This window comes from Gossypium raimondii, chromosome 5 (assembly GCF_025698545.1).
Source record: "Gossypium raimondii isolate GPD5lz chromosome 5, ASM2569854v1, whole genome shotgun sequence".
NCBI classification, from domain to species: domain Eukaryota; kingdom Viridiplantae; phylum Streptophyta; class Magnoliopsida; order Malvales; family Malvaceae; genus Gossypium; species Gossypium raimondii.
The window spans coordinates 21,241,066-21,263,104 of NC_068569.1; the positions used below are offsets into that span (position 1 = coordinate 21,241,066).

A 22,039-nucleotide genomic window follows, 5' to 3' on the forward strand; every position below is an offset into this window, starting at 1 on the left:
GTTACGAAGTGGTCACTCTGCCGTTAAGCTCTGTTACCTTTCTAATAACTGGGATGAGAATAAGTTTTTAATTTTTTTATGAAAATAGAATGCAAAATTTTACCTGAAAATTACAACTTATTTCCATTGAAGAACCCTTTTGTTGAATATAGATATTTAAAAGCACTTCACCTGTACTTAATGTTGAACTGCTTAATTATATAATAATATATAATATCACATCCATTCTCATATATAACTCAAAACATGCATAAGATTTAAAGAATGTCACTTTCTATGTAATCGAATCATTCAAGAAAAATAAAAATTATTTTGATTACCGTTTATACTTATAGATAGATAGAGTACAACTTGGCTCGATACCTATTTTTAAAAAATCAGGTTTGAAAAATACAACAGAAAATAAGTTTAAGGAAGAAATAGAGTTTTAATTTTTTTCCAAAATTAGATATTAGGTGTGATATTTAAAATAATAAACACTTAATCAAAATTGTACATTTTTTATTCATCTAGGATGAACGTTTCGACCGTTTAGTCTTCTCCGTTATCCTCAAGCTCACTTTTGGCAAGTATGGACTCACTTTGAATTAGAAAATTTTCCACAAAATTACTAGTGGAGTAATTTTGCAATTTATCTAAACTTCTAGGTCAAATTGTAAATAAAAAATATCTCTAGAAATCTTCTGAAATAATTTATTCAAATGATTTTCTCTTTACAACTTTCTGTTGAATTCAAGTGTGTGTAAAATAATGACCCAAGGCTCTCTTTTTATTGGGAGAGTTTAGAGAGTCACCGTTGTGTCCAATGGTGCCATTGTAGGTGCCATCGTAGTCACCCTCATGACACCCTGAGTCGGTTTGGTCTGGGTCAGTGATAGCTTGATTTATTCAGTCCAACCACTAGTTGGACCATTGGCGTGGTTCATGCAGTTTTTGGATCTCAGTCTTGTTTTTGGGTTCTTAGTCCTAATTTTCAATCTCAAGTCCAAGTTTCAAGTTCAATTACCAATTGGGCCAATTGTCTGACTTGAAAATTAATTTCCAAAAATATCATATTTATTTTAATTAATTTGAATAATCTAATTTTGCTTGATCAAATTCTTTAATCAAATTTTCTAGTTGATCAATTCTCACGATTGCCCAATTCAATTCCACATCGAATAAATAAACTCAATTAAATTATATCCAACTTCGTAAAAATTTTTTCTAATTTAAATGCAGTCCGATCAAGCTTTTATTGAGCTAGAAGAGGGGCCAATTGGACATATACAGTTAGGCTCGAGTAATTAAAATTATATTTAGAAGCATCGTTCCAATAATTCACAATTTACTTAATCATGGAGTCAGTTCAAAAAAATCACCATGATTAAAAACTCCTTATTGTATACTCTTTACAAAAGTAATTCATCCCACAGCTTTGTCTAATGACCTCGTCATGTGTGTGTTACCCTCATATGATATCTTTGATTCCTTTGAGTTAAATTCATTCACTCAATACAATCCTATTTTATCTCATTATCACCATTGTGTCTTCTTAATGATTAATATGATCACTGTTAACAAATGACTGAGATAAATTGCTCGCTTGAGAACAAACAACCCGTGACCATGTTCCATATTTATCAATCCACATAATGCCAATGAGAGGATATCATTAACTCTTTTATCGAGCTATGAATTCCATTGTTGCTAGTAAAGCCATGCCATACACAAGTTATGTACCCAACATACCAGCCATAAGCTCGATCATCTTTAGAGAATAAGCCTCCACTTATATCAAAATATATGAGTTTCATACATATAGTCAGTGACTAACTCAAGATTTAGGTAAATCACACCAAAAATGCCACAAGTGAATTAATTCACAAATGAATTCAGAATTAATTCAACTTGGGTCTAGTCCGATGTATCATTCTTCCAATGAATACATCTATGTCTCTACCCGTAAAGTCACCTACTCCGGTAGCCAAGACTAGCCATCTCTCCAATTGAAATTGTAGATGACATAATAATCCTTTTAAGTATTTGAATCAAATGATCATTTTGATTCTTTTATAGGATTACAGACTCGTTTAGATTATTTATTGAAGTAAGTTGTCTTTCTCACAATTTAAACATTCTTACTGTGCCACTTATCATCAGTTTGAACTTAGACAATCAATTAACTAATATTTGCTTATCACAATTTCACTATGCATGCAAAATATGAAAGATATAAACACAAAAGACGTAATAGTGAAATGTGAAATTAACTTTATTTATTTATTCATTCTTCAAATATGTAGAAAACAATTTGATAAGTGTTAAAAGTAACTTGTTTTCAACTCATTCTTAATGCATTTTTTGGCGATTATTCATGTTAATGATGATTTTTATGCTCCTAATCCTTTAAATTCATGTTTTCATAATTAGTAGAGAATTTGGGAGCAAAAGGAGCAAAAAATGAGTGAAAACCAAAAGATTAGAGTAAGGTACAATAGCCATAAGGGTTGACCCCTTCCACACAGCCTGCCACACAGTCATGTGGCAGGTCATGTTGATTGCACGAATTTGCACTATGAATAGTGGCAAAATGCGATTTTCAGGTTTTTTTGGCATTCTAAGACGTATATATGACAAAAATAAGATAGTAATTACTAGTACTTTTAGTCTTCACGGGAATGATATCTTTGCTCATCGTAGCTATACTATTAATTGATAGGTGCACTTGCCTTAGTCAATTTTTAGTTAGTTTCGCGGGTATCATAATTACAAGTTTATTACAATATGAGCATATTTCCCAATTTGATCTTATTAGCGAAATTTTTTTGTGATCCCTAGATAACTCACTTTTCATTCGCTGGTACACCAGGCACCGCTAGGACGTCAACTCCTGTGACTACTACCTACTGGGCTATTAGCCATAAGCCCTTCCAACAATCATTTCTCATTTTTACTACGTTCCCCATTCATTGGCAAATTCCTTCGACCCACGGATTAATCATCGCAAGTCCATGTTCCATTTTCCTTCTAGCTCCGTTCTCCTTGTTTGCAAAATGTTCCACCATTCTCGTCCTGATTGACCACCCGTCTTTATTATCTCGGTGGACTACTTTATACTTCCATAGCCAAGCTAAGGTTTTATGCATTAGGATCCAAAGTTTAATATCCTAGTGGACTGCCTCGTGTTTATTGTCCTAGAAGACTTCACATGCTACCTTAGTCGGGCTATGGTCTTACACAATATACCTTATGTTTAATGTCATGGCAGACTCCATAGGTTGCCATAGCCGTGCTACGATCTTACATCACGTAAGCTCCGTATTTACTGTCCCAAGAAACTATCCCATATTTATTGTCCTAGCGGATTATCTATGATGCCATATTGTCTTCCAGCTATGGTCTTACACAATATAACCCATGTTTGCTGTCCCGGTGGTCTATCAAAGGATGTCATAGCATCTTTCAATTATGGTATTGATCCAATTTACCATTCTAGGTAACTTTCATCTAATGCCATAACGTCTTTCAGTTGTGGTCTTACTTATTTTTATGGTCAAACCATCACATGATGCTAGAACGTCTTTTAGCTTTGGTCTTACTCATTTTAGGCGTATAGCCTCCACTCGGACCCATGACCTAGCGATGATCTTTCTTATTTACTTTTCCCGTTGCATTCCATCCATTACTCCAATCCTAAGCTTGATGCTCAAACACTACAGTGTCCCCTTTGTAAGGCCCGGAGCTTCACCATCACGATTTGTACACATCAACATCGTATGAAGGTATCTACTCAAAAGTCCTATTTCTCATATCCTAACTTCATCTAAACCTATCAATATTTCCTTTTCATGTTTCGCATGTCATAAATGTATCTTAGAAATAAAATGCCATGGTATCATAAATAATTCTTGCCTTCTGAACAAAAGTGGCAGATACTTATATATTTATAGAATCTTAAGCATACTTATCATTCAGGGATGGAGTGTAGAAACTCACATGGTGCTTCTTTGCCTCATCGGCTTACCTTTTCAAAACGCTAGAACTTTTATTCTCCTAGTAGCAGATCCTCAGATTTTATATTTTTCAAACAAATTTTTTGCGATCATTGCCCCATGCAGAGTTTTCCATGACCATTGCTTCCTCAGAACAACCAAGAAAGACGAAGAAGAGGAGAGAATGAAAAAAAATTTAGAAGAAGTTTCCCTGAAAAGTCATTTATCTGCAATTTATAGGCCTTCTTGCGTAACCTTCAATCGTATAGTATCCATCCATTGATAATCATCATGTTTGCCACTAAAGAATCAGCTGGTTTATATCTAACCAAACTATCATTGGATTTCATCTAAATCCTAAATCTGTTACTATCTTTTTTTAATTTTCCAGTGGAGACCGCCAACTTCTGGCTTCTTTCAATATAACCCCTCAATTATTTCTTTATTTCAGGTTTAAAGGAATTTGGGTGTGACAATAATTCTCGATAATCAATAAAGCATTAACCCATACCAACTTCTTGATTATACCTTTGTTTGAGACTCAAAAAGGGATAGTGAGACCCTTATAAACATAAAAATTCTAGCACAGGGGCAACTAAAGTTTTATAAATGCTGTAAAATCCCAAAAGTCGGGTTAGAAAAAATTGAGTTAGAGAAACCAAGAGTGGTTACAGCCTGTGTTTGAGTTAAGATTGTGAATTGTGGGAAGTGAATTAATCTGGTCCAGTGGCTAAGTGTTGTGTTTGTGTATGCGAGGTTCTGGGTTTGAATATTTTTCCTTGAATTTTCGCTACTTTTTGCTAAACCTCTATTCTCGAGCATCTGATATATATATTATTTTAGCTCTGGTGATGATAAGAATGAGCCTACTAGTTCAATAGGTAAGTTTCTGTATACCCCCTGGTCTTGTGTTTGAATTTCTGTTAAAGGAATAAGAAAACTTTTTTTATACTGCTTGTGAGTTTTTTTATTTAAAAAAAAGTTAATTAAACTTCCCAAAACTCACACTATTTCATGATCATTTTCAATTTCTTCATGTCGTTCTTTTTTGTTTCTTCTTCGGAGATTTGCCTTCTTTTATTTATTTTACCTTTTCTTTTGATATTTTACGTTAAATTAATTCTATGCGGGACTTGATTTTCCTTATTGATTTCAATCTTAGCACCGATGATAGTAAAATTTTGATAGTATGGTCAGTTCTTGAGTTGCGTTGTAAAGGGCGATTCTTCTTTAGGTGTTGTTTTAATTGGTTGTTTGAATCAGGAGAGGTTCAAGTGATGTTTAACATTCCTCCAGCAACTTAAGATTTGTGTAATTATTATTTGATTATTGATAGAGTCTCATTCTGAGTTGGGGTTTTTGTGTCGAAGTTCTTCGATATAGCTACGGTTTTGAACGCTAGTTTTAGTGATTTAATTATGAATAAATCATTTGATTGATCATGTGAATTTTTTTTATGTTTCAAAATTATTTTTGTTATTTCTATGTGAAAATTGTACTAGGTGTGTAACAAAAACCCAAAATCTTACGAATGACAGAGGCCAAAAAATATGGTTGTCGATGCCACACAACTGTGTGAGCCATACGATCGTGTAACTTACTATTTTAGAATTAGAGGCACATGTGCTAGAGACACGGACGTGTGCCTAGGCCGTATAACTCACTGTTTTGGAATTTGAAACACACAGGCCAGAGACACGGGTATGTGTCCAAACCTTGTGAGATATATATTTGGTTTTGAATCACACGGGCTTGTGTTGGGTGTGCTAGATTGTGTAACTCATTGTTTTGAGCCACATAGTCGTCTGCTAGGTCATGTGAAAGGCCGTATACGACACTAAGGTGGGCCAGACAGGCGTGTGCTTGGCCGTGTAGATCACACAGGCGTGTTCTTGGCCGTGTGGATCACACGGGCTAGCCACCTAGGCTGTGTGAATCCAGACGGGCGTGTGGGCCAAAAATAAAAAATTTTCTTTAGGGTTGTAAACGTCATTCGAACTGAACATAGGTTTATCGTGGGGTCCATATGATTTGAAACAAGTTATAAAAATTAATTTATGAGGATCTATTGATGTATAATCCATTATCTGTATGTATGCTTGATATGATATTAGCTAAGTAAGCATGATCTATTAGCGTATAATATGCTTTTGTTTGGGACATGTTTAAGGTATGAGATTTATTCAGGTGTGATCTGTGTTTTGCTAATTTTGATGGTTCCTTTCCGTGTTACCTTGTTGGTTGTGAGAACATGTGATATCCGAATAAGTCGCTATGATTGATACTGATTCTGATATGTAACTATGCATCTGACTTCTTGACAAATCTGTTATGATTCATTAAGACTTGATCAATTTGTTCTACAAAACATGGATTCCCATACCTTCTGTTTATGTTATTGCACGACAGCATGTCCAATGTGCTTATTATTTTGATTCTAAATATGCATGCCATGACACATTGCATGGGGTTTGGGATGATGTGAAAGGAGGATGTTTCTGGCAATTTAATGATCTCCATTATTTGGTGGTTTGTCCACAAATTTGTTTTGAAACTTGTTTGCAATTATGGTGGCTTGACCACATATATCTGAACTGGCAGTTTTAACTGCAATTCTAGTGGTACTGTCCACAATTATCTATTGGTGTGATTTGGTTGGAAGAGTTCTGGGAAATTCTATGTTAGTGTGTAGCGGAGATGGGTAGGATATTTCTGAAAAATCTGCATTCTGATTTTCTGAGAAACACCGCATTAGCATAATCAAACATTCTCTATCCTGTTTACATGATTGTATTGGAAGTCATCCATATTTATAGAAAGTCAAAGATATGGGTATCAGAAAGATATGGGTATCGAAAAGATATGGGTATCAAAATCTGAGATTTAAGGCACCAAAAGTGGATTGAGATTTGGCATAAGATAATTGCAATTTTGATCCCTGAACCTCAACTATAAATAGGCCTAACCATTTCTCTTCTTCATTATCCTAAAATTTGCCATTCTCTACTTAAGGCACTGTTTTCTCTCTCTCTCTGTGTGTAAATTCTCACTTGTATTTTGGAGTGAAATATATTTGGTAGTGCCTGAAGACGTAGGCAAAATTTGCTGAACCTTGTTAAATTCTTGTGTTCTTTTTTGTATTATTCTGCATGAATTATGAGTATGATTGTAGTGATTTATTGTGCTATTAAATTACGATTGAGGGATATTCTGGCTAGGAAAGACCTGGTACTTAAGCGATCATTGTGATCCACCTCTCTTTCCTGGGAATTGAACTTTGTGTGATTTTTTAGTACAATAATTTTACTCTGTTACACGCTTCCGCACAAAAATTGGTAGCAGAGCTAGATTCGTACTTAGGGAATATGATCGTTCACGACACTGTTTACGTACAGTAGTTAGGATTGAGGAGAAAAATGGAAAAAGGTATCATCATCAGCAAAGACTACTGTGACCAATGCAAAATTTGAAGTAGAGAAATTTGATGGTACCAATAATTTTGGTATGTGGCAATGTAAGATCCTGGATGTCTTATGTCAGCAAGAGCTGGATATATCCCTTGAAGAAAAACCTGACAAGATGGATGACAGGGAGTGGGCTAAGATCAATAGACAGGCATGTGAACAATTCGTCTATGTTTGGCCAAAGAGCAGAAGTACTCTGTCATGAGGGAGACATCAGTGAAGAAGTTGTGGGATACACTGGAAGAAAATTTTCTAACAAAAAGTCTTGAGAATAGGCTTTATATGAGAAAAAAACTTTATCGATTCACGTATGCACCCGGTATGTCGATAAATGACCATGTGAACTCATTCAATAAAATTTTAGCAGACTTGCTAAATTTGGATGAGAAATTTGAGGATGATGACAATGAATTATTATTGTTGAATTCTCTTCCTGATGAATATGATGATCTTACCACCCTTCATGGGAACGATTCGATCACATTTGATGTAGTCTATAGTACATTGTATAGAGTTGAGACTCGAAAGAAAGATAAAAAAGATTACGGAGATACAACTACAAAAGTCTTAACGGTTAGAGGTCGTTCGTATAGCAACAAATCTGGTAGAAGGAGTAAGTCCAAAGGGAGACTTGCCAAAGATGAATGTGCTTTTTGTCGTGAGAAAGGGCATTGGAAAAAGAATTGTCCTAAGTTACAAAAGGGCAAGGCTATTTCTGATGCATGTGTAGCGGAGCATGATGAGGAGTCAGACTTTAGCTTCATTGGCATGGGAATGGCATGTCATACAGATGAGTGGATTTTGGATTCCGGATGTACTTACCATATGTGTCCTAAAAAGGACTGGTTTTCTAGTCTTAAAGAACTAGAACGTTGAGTTGTTTTTATGGGCAATGACAGCGCTTGTAAGACAATGGGAGTAGGTACAATCCAATTGAAGAATTACGACGGCTCAATTTAAGTCTTGACAGATGTTTGCTACATACCTATCTTGAAGAGAAATCTTATCTTATTAGGGGTCCTAGAATCTAAAGGGCTCACAATCACTTTGAGAGATGGATTACTAACGGTAGTAGCTGGGGTATTGACGGTGATGAAAGGCACAAGAAGGAATAACCTATACTATTTAAATGGAAGTACAGTTATTGGATCAACATCAACAACCTGCGAAGATGCGATTCGAGGCTACCGGTTATGGCATATGCGATTGGGACATCTTGGTGAAAAAACTTTGCAGAGTTTGGCGAAGCAAGGCTTGTTGAAAGGTGCAAATTCTTGCAAATTGGAATTCTATGAACATTGTGTTCTGGGTAAGCAGACGAGGATAAAATTTGGTTCAGCAATTCACAATACAAAAGGAATTCTGGACTACGTTCACAGTGATGTGTGGGGACCTACTAAAGTGGCTTCTTTGGGAGGTATGCACTATTTTGTTACTTTTGTTGATGATTAGTTAAGAAAAGTATGGGTGTATCTAATGAAAAGAAAAAAATGAAGTTTTGGATGCATTTTTGAAATGGAAGAAGATGGTGGAGACCCAGACTGGTCGAAAGGTCAAACGACTTCGATCAGACAATGGTACTGAGTACAAGGATGATCCATTTCTACAAGTATGTCAAGATGAGGGCATTGTGCGACACTTCACTGTTCGAGATACACCACAACAGAATGGGGTGACAGAATGTATAAATTAGACTATACTGGAGAAAGTTCGATGTATGTTGTCCAATGCTGATTGGGCAAGGAATTTTGGGCTGAGACAATTACATATGCGTGCCATCTAATTAACTGGTTGCCATCAGCTGCAATAAATGGAAAAACTCCTATGGAGAGGTGGGCTGGTAAACCTGCTACTGATGATGATTCTTTACATGTTTTTGGTTCCATTGCTTATTATCATGTAAAAGAATCTAAGTTAGACCCAAGAGCAAAGAAAGTATTATTTATGGGTATAATTGGTGGAGTAAAATGATACCGTCTCTGGTGTCCTGATACAAGGAAGATTGTTTTCAGTAGAGATGTGACTTTTGATGAATCAACCATGATGAAGAATAAGGATTCACAAAAGGATAACAAAACTAGTGGCACTTTGCAGCAGGTGGAGCTTTAAAATGTTAGTGATGATCCAGCTAATATTGAAGGAACAAATGATGAAGAAGTTTCGACCCAAGAACTTCTACAGCAACATGATTCAATTACATATAGGAGGCCAAGAAGAGAGATTCGTATGCCTGCTCGCTTTGATGATATGGTGGCATATGCACTTCAAATTGCAGATGATGATATTCCTTCAACTTATACAGAAGCAAGAAGTAACCCTGATGGTGTAAAGTGGAAGCAAGCTATGAATGAAGAAATTCAGTCTCTTCATAAAAATAGGACTTGGGAGTTGGTGACACTACCCAAAGGAAAGAAGGCAATTGGATGCAAATGAGTATACGCAAAGAAGGAAGGATTTCCTAGTAAAAATGAAGTTCGATACAAGGCTAGATTGGTAACAAAGGGTTACGCTCAGAAAGAAGGAATAGACTATAATGAAGTGTTTTCTCCAGTTGTGAAGCATTCGTCTATTCGGATTTTGCTAGCCTTGGTTGTGCAATATGATCTTGAACTAGTTCAGCTCTATGTGAAGACCGCATTTTTACATGGTGATTTAGAAGAGGAAATCTATATGACTCAGCCAGATGGATTCAAGGTTACTGATAAAGAAAATTAGGTTTGCAAATTGACAAAGTCGCTTTATGGATTGAAACAATCGAGGCAATGGGACAAGTGATTTGATCAGTTTATGAAAGAGCATGTTTAACAGTTGAAGAAGGCACTATCAAGTGTTGTTGACAAAGGCAGAGAGAATTGTGTGAAGATAAGATTATTCGAATCAAATCTTCAAGGTGGAGATTATTGGAAATCATCCATATTTATAGAAAGTCAAAGATATGGGTATTAGAAAGATATGAGTATCAGATAGATATGGGTATCAAAATCTGAGATTTAAGGCACCAAAAGTGGGATTGAGATTTGGCATAAGATAATTGCAATTTTGATCCCTGAACCTCAACTATAAATAGGCCTAACCATTTCTCTTCTTCATTATCCCAATATTTGCCATTCTCTACTTAAGGCGTTGTTTTCTCTCTCTCTCTCTTTGTAAATTCTCACTTGTATTTTGGAGTGAAATATATTTGGTAGTGTCCGAGGACGTAGGCAAAATTTGCTGAACCTCGTTAAATTCTTGTGTTCTTTATTGTATTATTCTGTATGAATTGTGAGTGTGATTGTAGTGATTTATTGTGCTATTAAATTACGATTGAGGGATATTCTGGCTAGGAAAGACCTGGTACTTAAGCGATCCTTGTGATCCACCTTTCTTTCCTGGGAATTAAACTTAGTGTGATTTTTTAGTACAATAATTTTACTTTTTTACACGCTTCCGCACAACAGATTGTTATAAATATTTCTGTGATGCTTTGGTTTGTTCTGCTTTAGTTATAAAATCGTTATAAAATCCTCTACTTTACTATGATTTATATAGTGTGTTTGTTTGATCTTTGTTTAAGTTTAATTATACACTGAGCTTTATAGCTCATCCCTTTATTTTATCTCTGTCTGTTCAGGTAACCCTTTGACTTAGGACCAGACAACGTGTGGGAGCTCGGATTGTTTTTGACCTTAATGTTAATATGGTGTTTTCAGTTATTATTTATTTTGAACTTTTTGGGTCTATAATCTATAATTTGTTTTGAACTCGTTTTGGGTTTTGTTAATTCGTTGATAACTACTGTTTTCAAACGTGAAACCGCAAAATCATGCAAGTCGACAAAATTGATTTTGGTTTTCAAAATTAAAAACTCTGAAAATATTTTCCGTTTCAAATTAATTAAATTCTTAAATGTGTTTGTAAACAAGCAAATAGTTTTAATGGTTGGTTGTCAGATTCGTAATTGCTAAATACGCACTGAAAATAGTTTTCCAAACGACTCAATGTAATTTCTCCAAATTCAGTCATAACTTCTGGGTCGGGTTATGAAAAGGGAACATAGGAAAAAGAAAAAAAAACATACCCAAATCTTTGATCTTTGACTTATTGTTCTTGGGGCGCAAAGGATACCAAACAGTGCCAAGAGATTTCTAGGGAGCATAAAAAACCTGGGATATTAGGAGTTCAACTTGGCCCAAAAAATCATAATTGAATAACTTATCCTCATCCAACATAGAGATTTGGAGCTCTCCCATAAAGTCCTCTACTTTGAAAATGAATTCCTCACCACAAGTTGAGTTCAACGTCTTCTTCATCATTTTGGTCCTATATCTCTGTTTTCCTACCTGAAGCTTCACTTATGGATCACTGAAGCTGTTTAAATGAATTGCTAGTATGTTTCTTTCTTCAATTATGCCCATCACCAACTGCATTATTATTATTATAGGTGTTATTTCAGGGATCAATCGAAAAATGATCCAAATTTGCTAGTACTCCCCCAAACCAATTGTGATCAACACTATTTCCTTCATTGATACAAGCAAGAATACCCAAGAATGAACAATGTCACCATTTTATTATTTCCTTCTAATCATTGTCAATTCCCCTTATTCGATTTTTAGGAGAAGGAAATTAATAAAGAGAGATAAATCCTCCCAAGCATAAATATTCAAATCTAACTCAAAACTATTCAATTTTTTATTTAATTATTTATGAAAAATCAAAGAAATGCCTAGTAGCATCCCGTTAATTAATCATGTAATAATGAAGCATTAGTTGGTTTGAGAAATAACAAATCAAGAAGGCCGTATTTGTTGGTGAAGAAGAAGACAAAACATAGATTTAAAAACGATAAATAAATAATGGACGCAGACAAACATAATAAATTATATTGATAAAGAAAAAATGGATTAAACTTGGGAATTTTATATATTCTACATTTTCAGATCTTTGATACGAGTCACAAAGGCACAACCCAAGCTCAAGAACATGATGGGCTCAAATTACCACAAGGCCCAATAACAAGGTCAAAGTCCCGACAAATGCGTTCCAAACTAAATGGGACCATTCAGGAATTTGTTAGCAAGGCCTTAGATGCGTACACGAAAGAAAGAGAAAATCAAGATTCACTTTCTTATTTTCAAGAAAATCAAGAAGTCGAATCTTGGCCCAATCTTGCCGTTTGGAGCGATTTCAAGAATCAAGAAAATCAAAATTTCAAATCTTGGAAATCTTGGTCCAAGAAACCGAATCTTGCAGCCAAAGCGCATTGGATCTCCGTTACGAGCATCAACGAACCAATTTCGGTAGGAGACTACAAGCCCAAGTTCTTGAAGGCAAGGCCCAATAAAAGGATTCCAAGCCCAACCAAGAAGTCAAACCATACTTAGTTGAAAATCAGGCCAAATTGTTAAAGTGGCCCAATTTGTAAAAAAATTAATTGTTTAATTTAATATTTAGACATTAGGAGTATTATATGTAAAAATTCGGCCCAAGCAGCCCATTAAAATGACTTGGCCGAATTTCCCTCTTAAATTTTTTAATTAGGTTTTTTTAAGTTTTCCTAATGAGATTAGGAAATAGTTATAAGGCCTATTTATAGGCATGACCTGCCATCCTTGTTACACACAGTAGAATTACATTGAAAATATCAGATTTGCTTTGAGTGAAAATTCTATTGAGTTCTCCAAGAATTTTCTCTTGAGTTTTCTTTAGAAGTAGTTTTAACAATCTTTTTGATTGTGGGAGCCATCTTCAGCCTTCTTCTTGCCAATTGATCTTCATTGGAGGGGAGATTAGAGCCGTTTGAAGGGAGTTGTGAAATCTTTCAGGATTTCAAGGCTTCTTAGGACTTTATCTTTATTCTTTTGCTGTTCATTCTTCTTTGTTAAATTCTACTTGTACCGTTTTGTTGAATAATTTGGGATTAATTGTTCTTGTTTCGTTTCAGCCATTCCAAACTTCAAGATCTGATTCGACACTTCCTTGGACATAAAGAAACTTTTTTGATTCACAAAAATTCCCCTTTTCTTGCCGTCCAATCCCTAGAACTAGTGTCCATTGATTTTGCAATCTGTTTTTAATTTAGTTGCTGTTTTGTGTTCTTTGATAGTTTCGACTGATTGGAAGTTAATCTTGGGGCTTAATTTCGTGTTCTTGGCTTCGAAGAACATCTATTCATAAGTGTTTTGATTCTTGGCTGTTTTTTATTGATTTAGGGATTTTTAGTTTCCAGATCGAATTGATTCTAATTAAGTTTTGCTATTTCGTTTTCAGATCTGATCGTCTAGAGTTTTCGTAGGAGTTTCCCATGACTTGACAACTCGATCTTGGTCCACGCGCAACCCCTATTACCCTTCTATTTTTTATGGTAATTTTCGAAAACCCAGCTATTGCTTCTTTTAAAATGGGAGAAAATTGGATTTTATGGAAAAATTTTGTATTCTATTTTCATAAAAAAATTAAAAACTTATTCTCATCACGACTGAACATCCAAGTTGACATTTAAAACCCATTCGGACTGCCATATACGACTGATGTTAGAGAGGTAATAGAGCTTAATGGCAGAGTGACCACTTCGTAACAACACGATAATGTAAGTGACTAAAACATAACTTGTCAAGCATAAGGGACTAAAATGTAATCTGAGGAAAAAAAGTGACTATTTTTATAGTTTATCCTTTAATTAATGATATTGTCTCTACACAATTTCCAAATAGTAGAATATCATCAATATAAAATTAAATATTTTATATGAAAAGTAAGAATAATGCAAAAACAAGATATAATATTTTTTTCTAAAACCAAAGAACTAAATGGAGCCCGTGGTGATTTCATTTTGTAAAATAAAAATAAAAAATACTGCAAAGTAACTTCATTTGTTTTCCAAAAATAGAGTAAAATATTTTAGTAATGTCAAGTTAAACGATCTTTGTTTGTCCCATCTTTCCATTACAAATGACTCGTTATTCTTTCTTGAGGTTGAATAGAGAAATTTGGAATGGATAAAGTAAAAATAATGCAAAAAATAATATATTATATTTTCTTTCTGAAAACCAAACAACTAAATGGATATGGTGGCTTGGTTTGATTTCAATTCGTAAAAGAAATATACTACAAGGTAACTTCATTTTTTTTTCGAAAAATAGAGCAAAACATCTTAGTAATGTCAAGTTAAACGATCTTTGTCTGTCCCATATTTTCTTTACAAATGACTCATTATTATTTCTTGAGGTTGGATAAAGTAATTTTCAAAGGATAAGGCTTTGTCAATTAAGAGGTAATGATTCCATGATTTGGTCATTTAATAATAAGGGGAAGTTCAGTAATACTTCTGGATGCGAGGAATTAAAAGAAGGGATTAAGGTGATGGCAATTAAGGGAAGTAATAAAGGGAAATGGAGTAAGTCATATGTAGGGTGGGTGACAGAAAATACTACTAGATCTTTCTTACAAAAATCTCAAACTAGGAAAATGGGTGAAATTATTAGAGAATTTTACAGAAAGGTCATAAATGGAAGAGGTAAGAAGTTTGATATTATTTCAGTTTGGTTAGATTTTGAGTCCACTTTGAATGGATAATGATTGGAATAATTAGACTTCATTAATATAATGAAATATGAAAAAATAAATAGTTTTACAATAATTAAATTAATTCACAGTTTCAGCAACAACAGCAATGGCAACACGCCTATGCCATCTATATTATATTGTATCAATCAAGATAACAAATTCACACATTATTATCTATACATATTCCCTTAATTTTTTTTTCTTAATACTCATTTGGATTTTCAAGCTCGAGAGTTGATGTTATCTCATATCCCATTTCAATATAATATTTCATAAATTGATTCCTAGCGAGGAGTCGAGGATTTTTAACCTTTGCATCAATCAACTCCTTTTCACAATTAGCAATTTCAGGACCTATAACAGCTACATCATAGTTTGCACTTTGGGGATCTTCAACCAATTCTGAAGATACCATTTCAAATGATAAGATTGCATATTTGTAAGCCTCAACTCAACAATTAAGAGCTTTCAAAGCCTGGAGAGAACCTGGTTTCTTAGTTATTTCATCATATACATTCAATGTTGCTTTGACATTTGCTGCTCCTAATTTCATAATGAGGGTTCCTAGTTGGGTTGAATCCCTTGTCGCAATAGCTTTGGGAGCGGAAAGTGCTTTCAGGCAAAACTTGCGATTTTCAACTATGTTGCCGTTGCATAAATTTTCTACTAGTTTTGATAAATGTCCCGGAAGGGAAACATTAACCTTTGGAAAAATTGCACTTGTTGGCAAAGAAGAAAGGGAAAAGATAGATAAGAAAATCACTAAAGCAAAGCATAATTGATTTGGAAGAGCCATTGTCTTGTTGATTATGATACAAATATATTTTGAATTGCAAATTTTGATCTTGTGATTTTTAGTTTTTTTTTGTGCTTATTTTTATAAAGGTAAAACAAATCTATTTTTGAATAAGTCTTAGTTATAATAACATACATTATTATCAATTATAACAATAAAGTTATTTTACAATTTTGTTAACTGTAAAAATATAATGTGTATAATGGCATGAAAAGAGAGAAAATTCAATATTTCGAATTCAAATGATACAACAGGAGAGACCACTACGTCTATTTATAGGTTTGTAAAATCATATTCTAATCAAAGTCAATTAGAAGTAATGTAGTAAGGTTAAAACACCTTATTCTAATCAACATCAAATAGAGGAAGTATACTTCTATACGAATTTCACTTGTGCAGCCTGTACCTATAAATAGAGTAATGTTTAAACCCTCAGCCTTCGCCCTTGTAGATCCCCTTATCTGGCCACTTGGATTTTATTTAACAAGAATTTGTGTCACATATCTTTAACATTAACAAAACTAAATTAGTAATTTATTTTCTAACATAAGTGTTGACCTATACAATTATATATATTTTCCTTTTTTTGTTGAAAAAATTGGTTTCAATTATTATTTTTTTTGGTGTAAATAAAACTAACCAAGTGTACTAAATAATTACAAATGGAAAGTCAATTACTTCATCAAACCCAAATTCATCTAACATATCCTTAGGGAAATTAACAAACACCTCCACCTCTATATTCCTATCTGAAGCCATCTTAGCAAGCCTATCAACCACTTTATTCCTCCCTCTTGGAACATACATGATTTGCCATTGCTCTATAGTTTGTAAAGCTCAGAACGAACTAACCAAGCAGCTAACCTACAAAGCTTTAACGACTTCCAAGCTATCCGTGTGTATCAACACATTCTTGTACCCCATTATCTGAATAATGGCCAAACCATCAAGAACCCCCAAAGTTCAACTTCAAAAATAGAACAACTCCCAAATAGTGGCTATATCCAAGGATCCATTCTCCATTTTGTTTCCATATAACACCTTCAGTAGTAGCAAAAACTGTTTTCATCCTAAAAGCACCATCGGTATATAATGCATCCAATTTCCTACCAAAGGACGTTCAGAATCAAGAACGAGATATCTAGACAAGTGACTTTTATAGGTTGGATAGTACTATTTTGCCTAACTTATAGAAATCTTATTAGTTTCAATAAAACTCCATGTTATTCCCTAAACGACAAAAAGGATCCTATTTTTTCATATACGCCAAGCTATTAAACCAAAGGATAACCACACTCGACATCCACCCTGAAGAACACAATTTAGTCTCTATCCAATCTGAAAGACTATTGGAGAAGAACAGGGGTCGATGATTTGCAGGCACAATCCGCATCCAAGCCTATGCCATCAAATAGAGTAAGACTTCATTAATATAATGGAATATGAAAAAGAATATAGTTTTACAATGATTATTTAAATTAATTCACAGTTTCAACAGCAACAACAATGGCAATACGCCTATGCCATCTATATTTTTTAGAGTTGTGTATCCCAAATTCCTGTTAAAAAAGTAATACAGTTCTAGGTTTCACATCCTATCCTCAGTTACCATGTCACAAAGTAAACAATCCATCACAAGATTGATTTGAGAAGGCACGTGATTTATCAATGACCCTAAATTTGGGATCCAAGGGTCTTTCCAATAGTAGACAAAATTCTTAGTACCAATAGACAAATCTAAATTCTCCATTCCTTAGCGAGTCCTCTCCATAAGGCTAAATACCTTCCTTGTGCAACACTTTCGGGCACCCTCTCTTTTATTCCATACTTCGATCGAAGAACTCGAACCCATAAGGTATTATCCTTAGAGACTAGATTAAAACCAAATTTTATAAAAGAAGAAGTATTTGGTCCCCTAAATGTCTTAGGCCTAATCCTCTTGAAGCACAAGGTTGAAAAATAGAGTTTTTAACAACTAGAGACACTCTCTTTCCACCATTAGCTGAGCCTCATATGAATTGTCTTGCTAATCGTTCAATCTCCTCACAAACATATTTCGAAATTCACATTTATTGTATAAAAGAATTTGGTAAAGAAAGAAGAATAGATTGAACAAGAGCAACACTACCTGCTATAGAGAGCTTCTTAGCATCCCAATTACTCAATTTGCTGTGCACCTATTTTACCTCAAACCGTAATGTAGTGTTAGTAACTATATTATGGAATAACAACACTCCCAGGTACATTCCAATATCTTGGGCCATTTGTAAGCCAAGTAAACTACTTAGCATGTTACAAAGATCACCATCCACTCATTCAATAAAGAAAATGTAGATTTTCTAGGCATTGACTCGATGGCCTGAGAAACTAAGGAAGGGGTGAAGAATTCTTTTAAGGATCTGACCAAGCTTTTCCACTTTCCAAAAATACCACCAAATCATTTGCAAAGAACAAATGAGAAAGAACCAGCCCCGATCTAGATAGTTTGATTTCAATTTGTTAAAAAAACCAAAGAACTAAATGGATTAGTTGGCTTGGTTTGATTTCAATTTGTTAAAAAAACACAAAATACTACAAAGTAACTACATTTTTCCAAAAAATAGAGTCAAATATCATAGTAATGTCAAGTTAAATGATCTTTTTGTCCCATATTATCTTTACAAATGACTCAATATTTTTTCTTGAGGTTGAATAAAATAATTTTTGAAGGATAAGTCTTTGTTAATTAAGAGGTAATGATTCCATGATTTAGTCTTTTGATAAGAAGGGAAAGTTAACTAATACTTCTGGATTGTAAGAATTGAAAGAAGACATTAAAATAAAGGCAACTAAAGCAAGAAATAAAGGGAAATGTAGTAGGGCATAGGTAGGTGGGTGACGGTATATACTACCGGATCTTTTTTACAAAAATCTCATCTTAGGACAATGGGTGTAATTATTACAGATTTTTGCAGAAAGGTCCTAAATGGAAGAGGTAAGAAGGTTGATATTATTTCATTTTGGTTAGATTCTAAGTCCACTTTGTATGGTTGATGATTGGAATACTAAGAAGTCATTAATATAGTGGAATATGAAAAAATATATAATTTTATAATGATAATTTAAATTAATTCACACTTTCAGCTGCAGTAACAATGGCAACACGCCTATGCCATCAATATTATATTGTATCAATCAAGATAACAAATTCACACATTATTATCTATACATTTTCCCTTAATTTTTTGCCTAATACTCATTTCGATTTTCAAGCTCGAGAGTTGATGTTATCTCATATCCCATTGAGACATGATATCTTATAAATCGATTCCCAGCAAGGAGTCGAGGTGCTTGAACCTTTGCATTAATCAGTTCTTTTTTACAATTAGCAATTCTGGGACCTATAACAGCTATATCATAGTTTGCGGTTTGGGAATCTTCAACCAATTCTGAAGATACCATTTCAAATGATAAGATTGCATATTCGTAAGCCTCAACGCAACAATTAAGAGCTTTCAAAGCCTGGGGAGAACCTAGTTTCTTAATTATTTCATTATATACATTCAACGTTGCTTTGGCATTTGCTACTCCTAATTTCATAATGAGGGTTCCTAGTTGGGTTGTATCCATTGCAGCAATAACTTCGGGAGTGGGAAGTGCTTTCTGGCAAAACCTACGATTTTTAATTGCCTTGCCATTGCAGAAATTTTCTACTAGTTGCGATGAGGGCATCTGAGGGGAAACATTAACCTTTGGAATAATTGCACTTGTTGTCATAGAAGAAATCGAAAAGATTGATAAGAAAATAGCTAAAACTAAGCATAATTGATTTGGAGGATCCATTGTCTTGTTGATTATGATACGAAGATATTTTTAATTACAAATTTTGATCTTGTGATTTTTTAATTGCTGTTACTACTTTTGATCATGGTAAAACAAATCTATTTTTGGATAAGTCTTAGTTACGATAGCATACATTATTATCAATTATAACAATAAATTTATTTTACATTTTGTCAACAAAACTAATTTAGTAATTTATTTTCTAATATAACTATTTGACTATACAATTATATTAATTTTTCTCTGCTTATTGAAAATTTTGGTTGGAATCAACTTTTCTTTTGGTGTGTAAATAAAACCAACCAACTCTACTAAATAAGTACAAATGGAAACTTAACTACTTTATGAAACCCAAATTCATCTAACATTTCCTTGGGGAAATTAATAAACACTTGCACCTCTGTATTCCTATCTGAAGCCACCTGAGCAAGCCTGTCATCAACTTTATTCCTCTCTCTCGGAATACACTTGATTTTCCATTGGAATATAGTTTGTAAAAAGAAATGAACCCTTCTTATCAAGGCTGAGGACAAACTGGCCAAGCAGCTAATTTGCAAAGCTTTAATGAATTCCAAGCTATCCATGTGTATCGACACATTCTTGTACCTCTTTTTCTGAATAATGGAAAAACCATCAAGTATCCAAAAATTTCAACTTCAAAAATAGAAATACTCCCTAAATAGTGGTTATATCCAAGGATCCATTCTCCATTTTGTTTACATTTAACACCTGGCAGTAGCAAAACATGTTTCAATCCTAACAGCCCCTCGGTGTATAATGTATTAAATTTCCTACCAAAGGATGTTCAGAATCAATAACAAGATGTCTAGACAAGTGACTCTTATACGTTGAATTGTACTGTTTCGCCAAGCTTGTGGAAATCTTAATAGTTTCAATAAAACACCATGTTATTCCCTAAAAGTCAAAAAGGTTCTTGTTTTATCATATACACCAACCTATTAAACCAAACTAACAAGACCAAAAGATCCCCACACACGACATCCACACTGAAGATCATAAATTAGTCTCCATCTAGTCTTGAAGACTATTGGAGCAGAATCGCGGCGACGTTTGCAGGCACAATTTGCATCCAAGCCTCTTTTGTAGTAGGGAAATTTCTAAGCGCTTGAAGTAAATCATTGCAACCAGCCACCCTTTGTCTTTTATAATCCATGTATCCTCCATTATCGATCAGTAAGCACTCTTGACCCAAAAGGACCCTACTGAGGTGTGCACCCAATTGATTATATCGGGACCAGCCAAAGGGTGGTGATGGGGATCCTCAAAACTCTTTTATACCTATCCTTTGGGAACCTGACTCTAAAAAGCTCTAGATTCCACATCCCTTCCTCAGTTACCATGTCAAAAAGAAAACAATCCGTCATAAGATTGTTTTGAAAAGGTACATGAATGGATGAACACCAACAGTAGACAGAATTCTTGATCAAAACAGACCAATGTAAATTCTCTCTCGATAGTGCTCGTACCTTAGCAAATCCTCTCGATACGACTGAACACCTTCCTCGTGTAATACTTTTGAGCACCCTCACTTTCATTCCATACTTCGATCGAAGAGCTCAAACCCAAAAGGCAGTATCCTTAGAGGCTTGATTAAACCCCAATTTTAGCAAAAAAGAAGCATTCAAATCCTCTGAACGCCTTAGACCTAATCCTCCACAAGCACGAGGTTGAGAATTAGAGTCTCAATAAACTAGTGACACTCTCCTTCCACCATTAGTCGGCACCTATATGAATTGTCTTGCCAACCGTCCAATGTACACACAAACACATTTCGAAATTCACATTGGTTGCATACAATAATTTGGTAAAGAAAGAAGAATAGACTAAACAAGAGTAACACTACCTGCCATAGAGAGCTCCTTAGCGTCCTAATTACTCAATTTACTACACTCCTATTCTACCATAAACCGCAATGTAGAGTTAGAAACTCTGTTATGGAACAACGACACTCCTAAGTACATTTCAATATCTTGGGCCCTTTGTAAGCCAAGTAAACTAATTAGCATGTTACTAAGATCATCATCACCCACACCTTCAGAAATGAAAATGTTGGTTTTCTGGGCATTGACTCAATGGCTTGAGAAACTATAGAAACGGTGAAGAATTCCTTTAAGGATATGAACATTCTTTATGTCCACGTTCGAATAGATTACCAAATCATTTACAAAGAAAAAATGAGAAAGAACAAGCCCTATCTAGACAGTTTGATTTCAATTTGTTAAAAAGAACCAACGAACTAAATGGATTCGGTGGCTTGGTGATTTCAATTTGCTAAGAAAAACAAATTGCTGCAAAGTAACCTCATTTTTTCAACGAATAAAGTAAAATATCTTAGTAATGTCAATTTAAATTATCTTTTTCTCCCCATCTTTTCTTTACCAATGAGTCATTATTCTTTCTTGAAGTTGAATAAA

General features: G+C 34.3%; 1 protein-coding gene across 1 annotated transcript; it reads right to left on the reverse strand.

The window, feature by feature from the left end:
- Positions 1-15,064: 15,064 nt before the first annotated feature.
- LOC105766865 (uncharacterized) lies at positions 15,065-15,782 on the reverse strand. The gene is made up of 3 exons (XM_012586415.1): positions 15,473-15,782; positions 15,196-15,388; positions 15,065-15,113 (listed from the first exon to the last, which is right to left on the reverse strand). The coding sequence occupies exons 1-3, from the start codon at positions 15,780-15,782 to the stop codon at positions 15,065-15,067; spliced, it is 552 nt and encodes a 183-aa protein (XP_012441869.1).
- Positions 15,783-22,039: the final 6,257 nt, after the last annotated feature.

What these genes read in the sequence shown, in the direction of transcription:
- LOC105766865 (XM_012586415.1), bottom strand. Translation starts at nt 15,782, where the DNA reads ATGGCTCTTCCAAATCAATTATGCTTTGCTTTAGTGATTTTCTTATCT. An exon ending in TGAAATAACTAAGAAACCAG is followed by an intron (nt 15,389 to 15,472) that starts GTTCTCTCCAGG and finishes TGGTATCTTCAG; the next exon opens with AATTGGTTGAAGATCCCCAA. An exon ending in GAGCTTGAAAATCCAAATGA is followed by an intron (nt 15,114 to 15,195) that starts GTATTAAGAAAA and finishes AATATAATATAG; the next exon opens with ATGGCATAGGCGTGTTGCCA.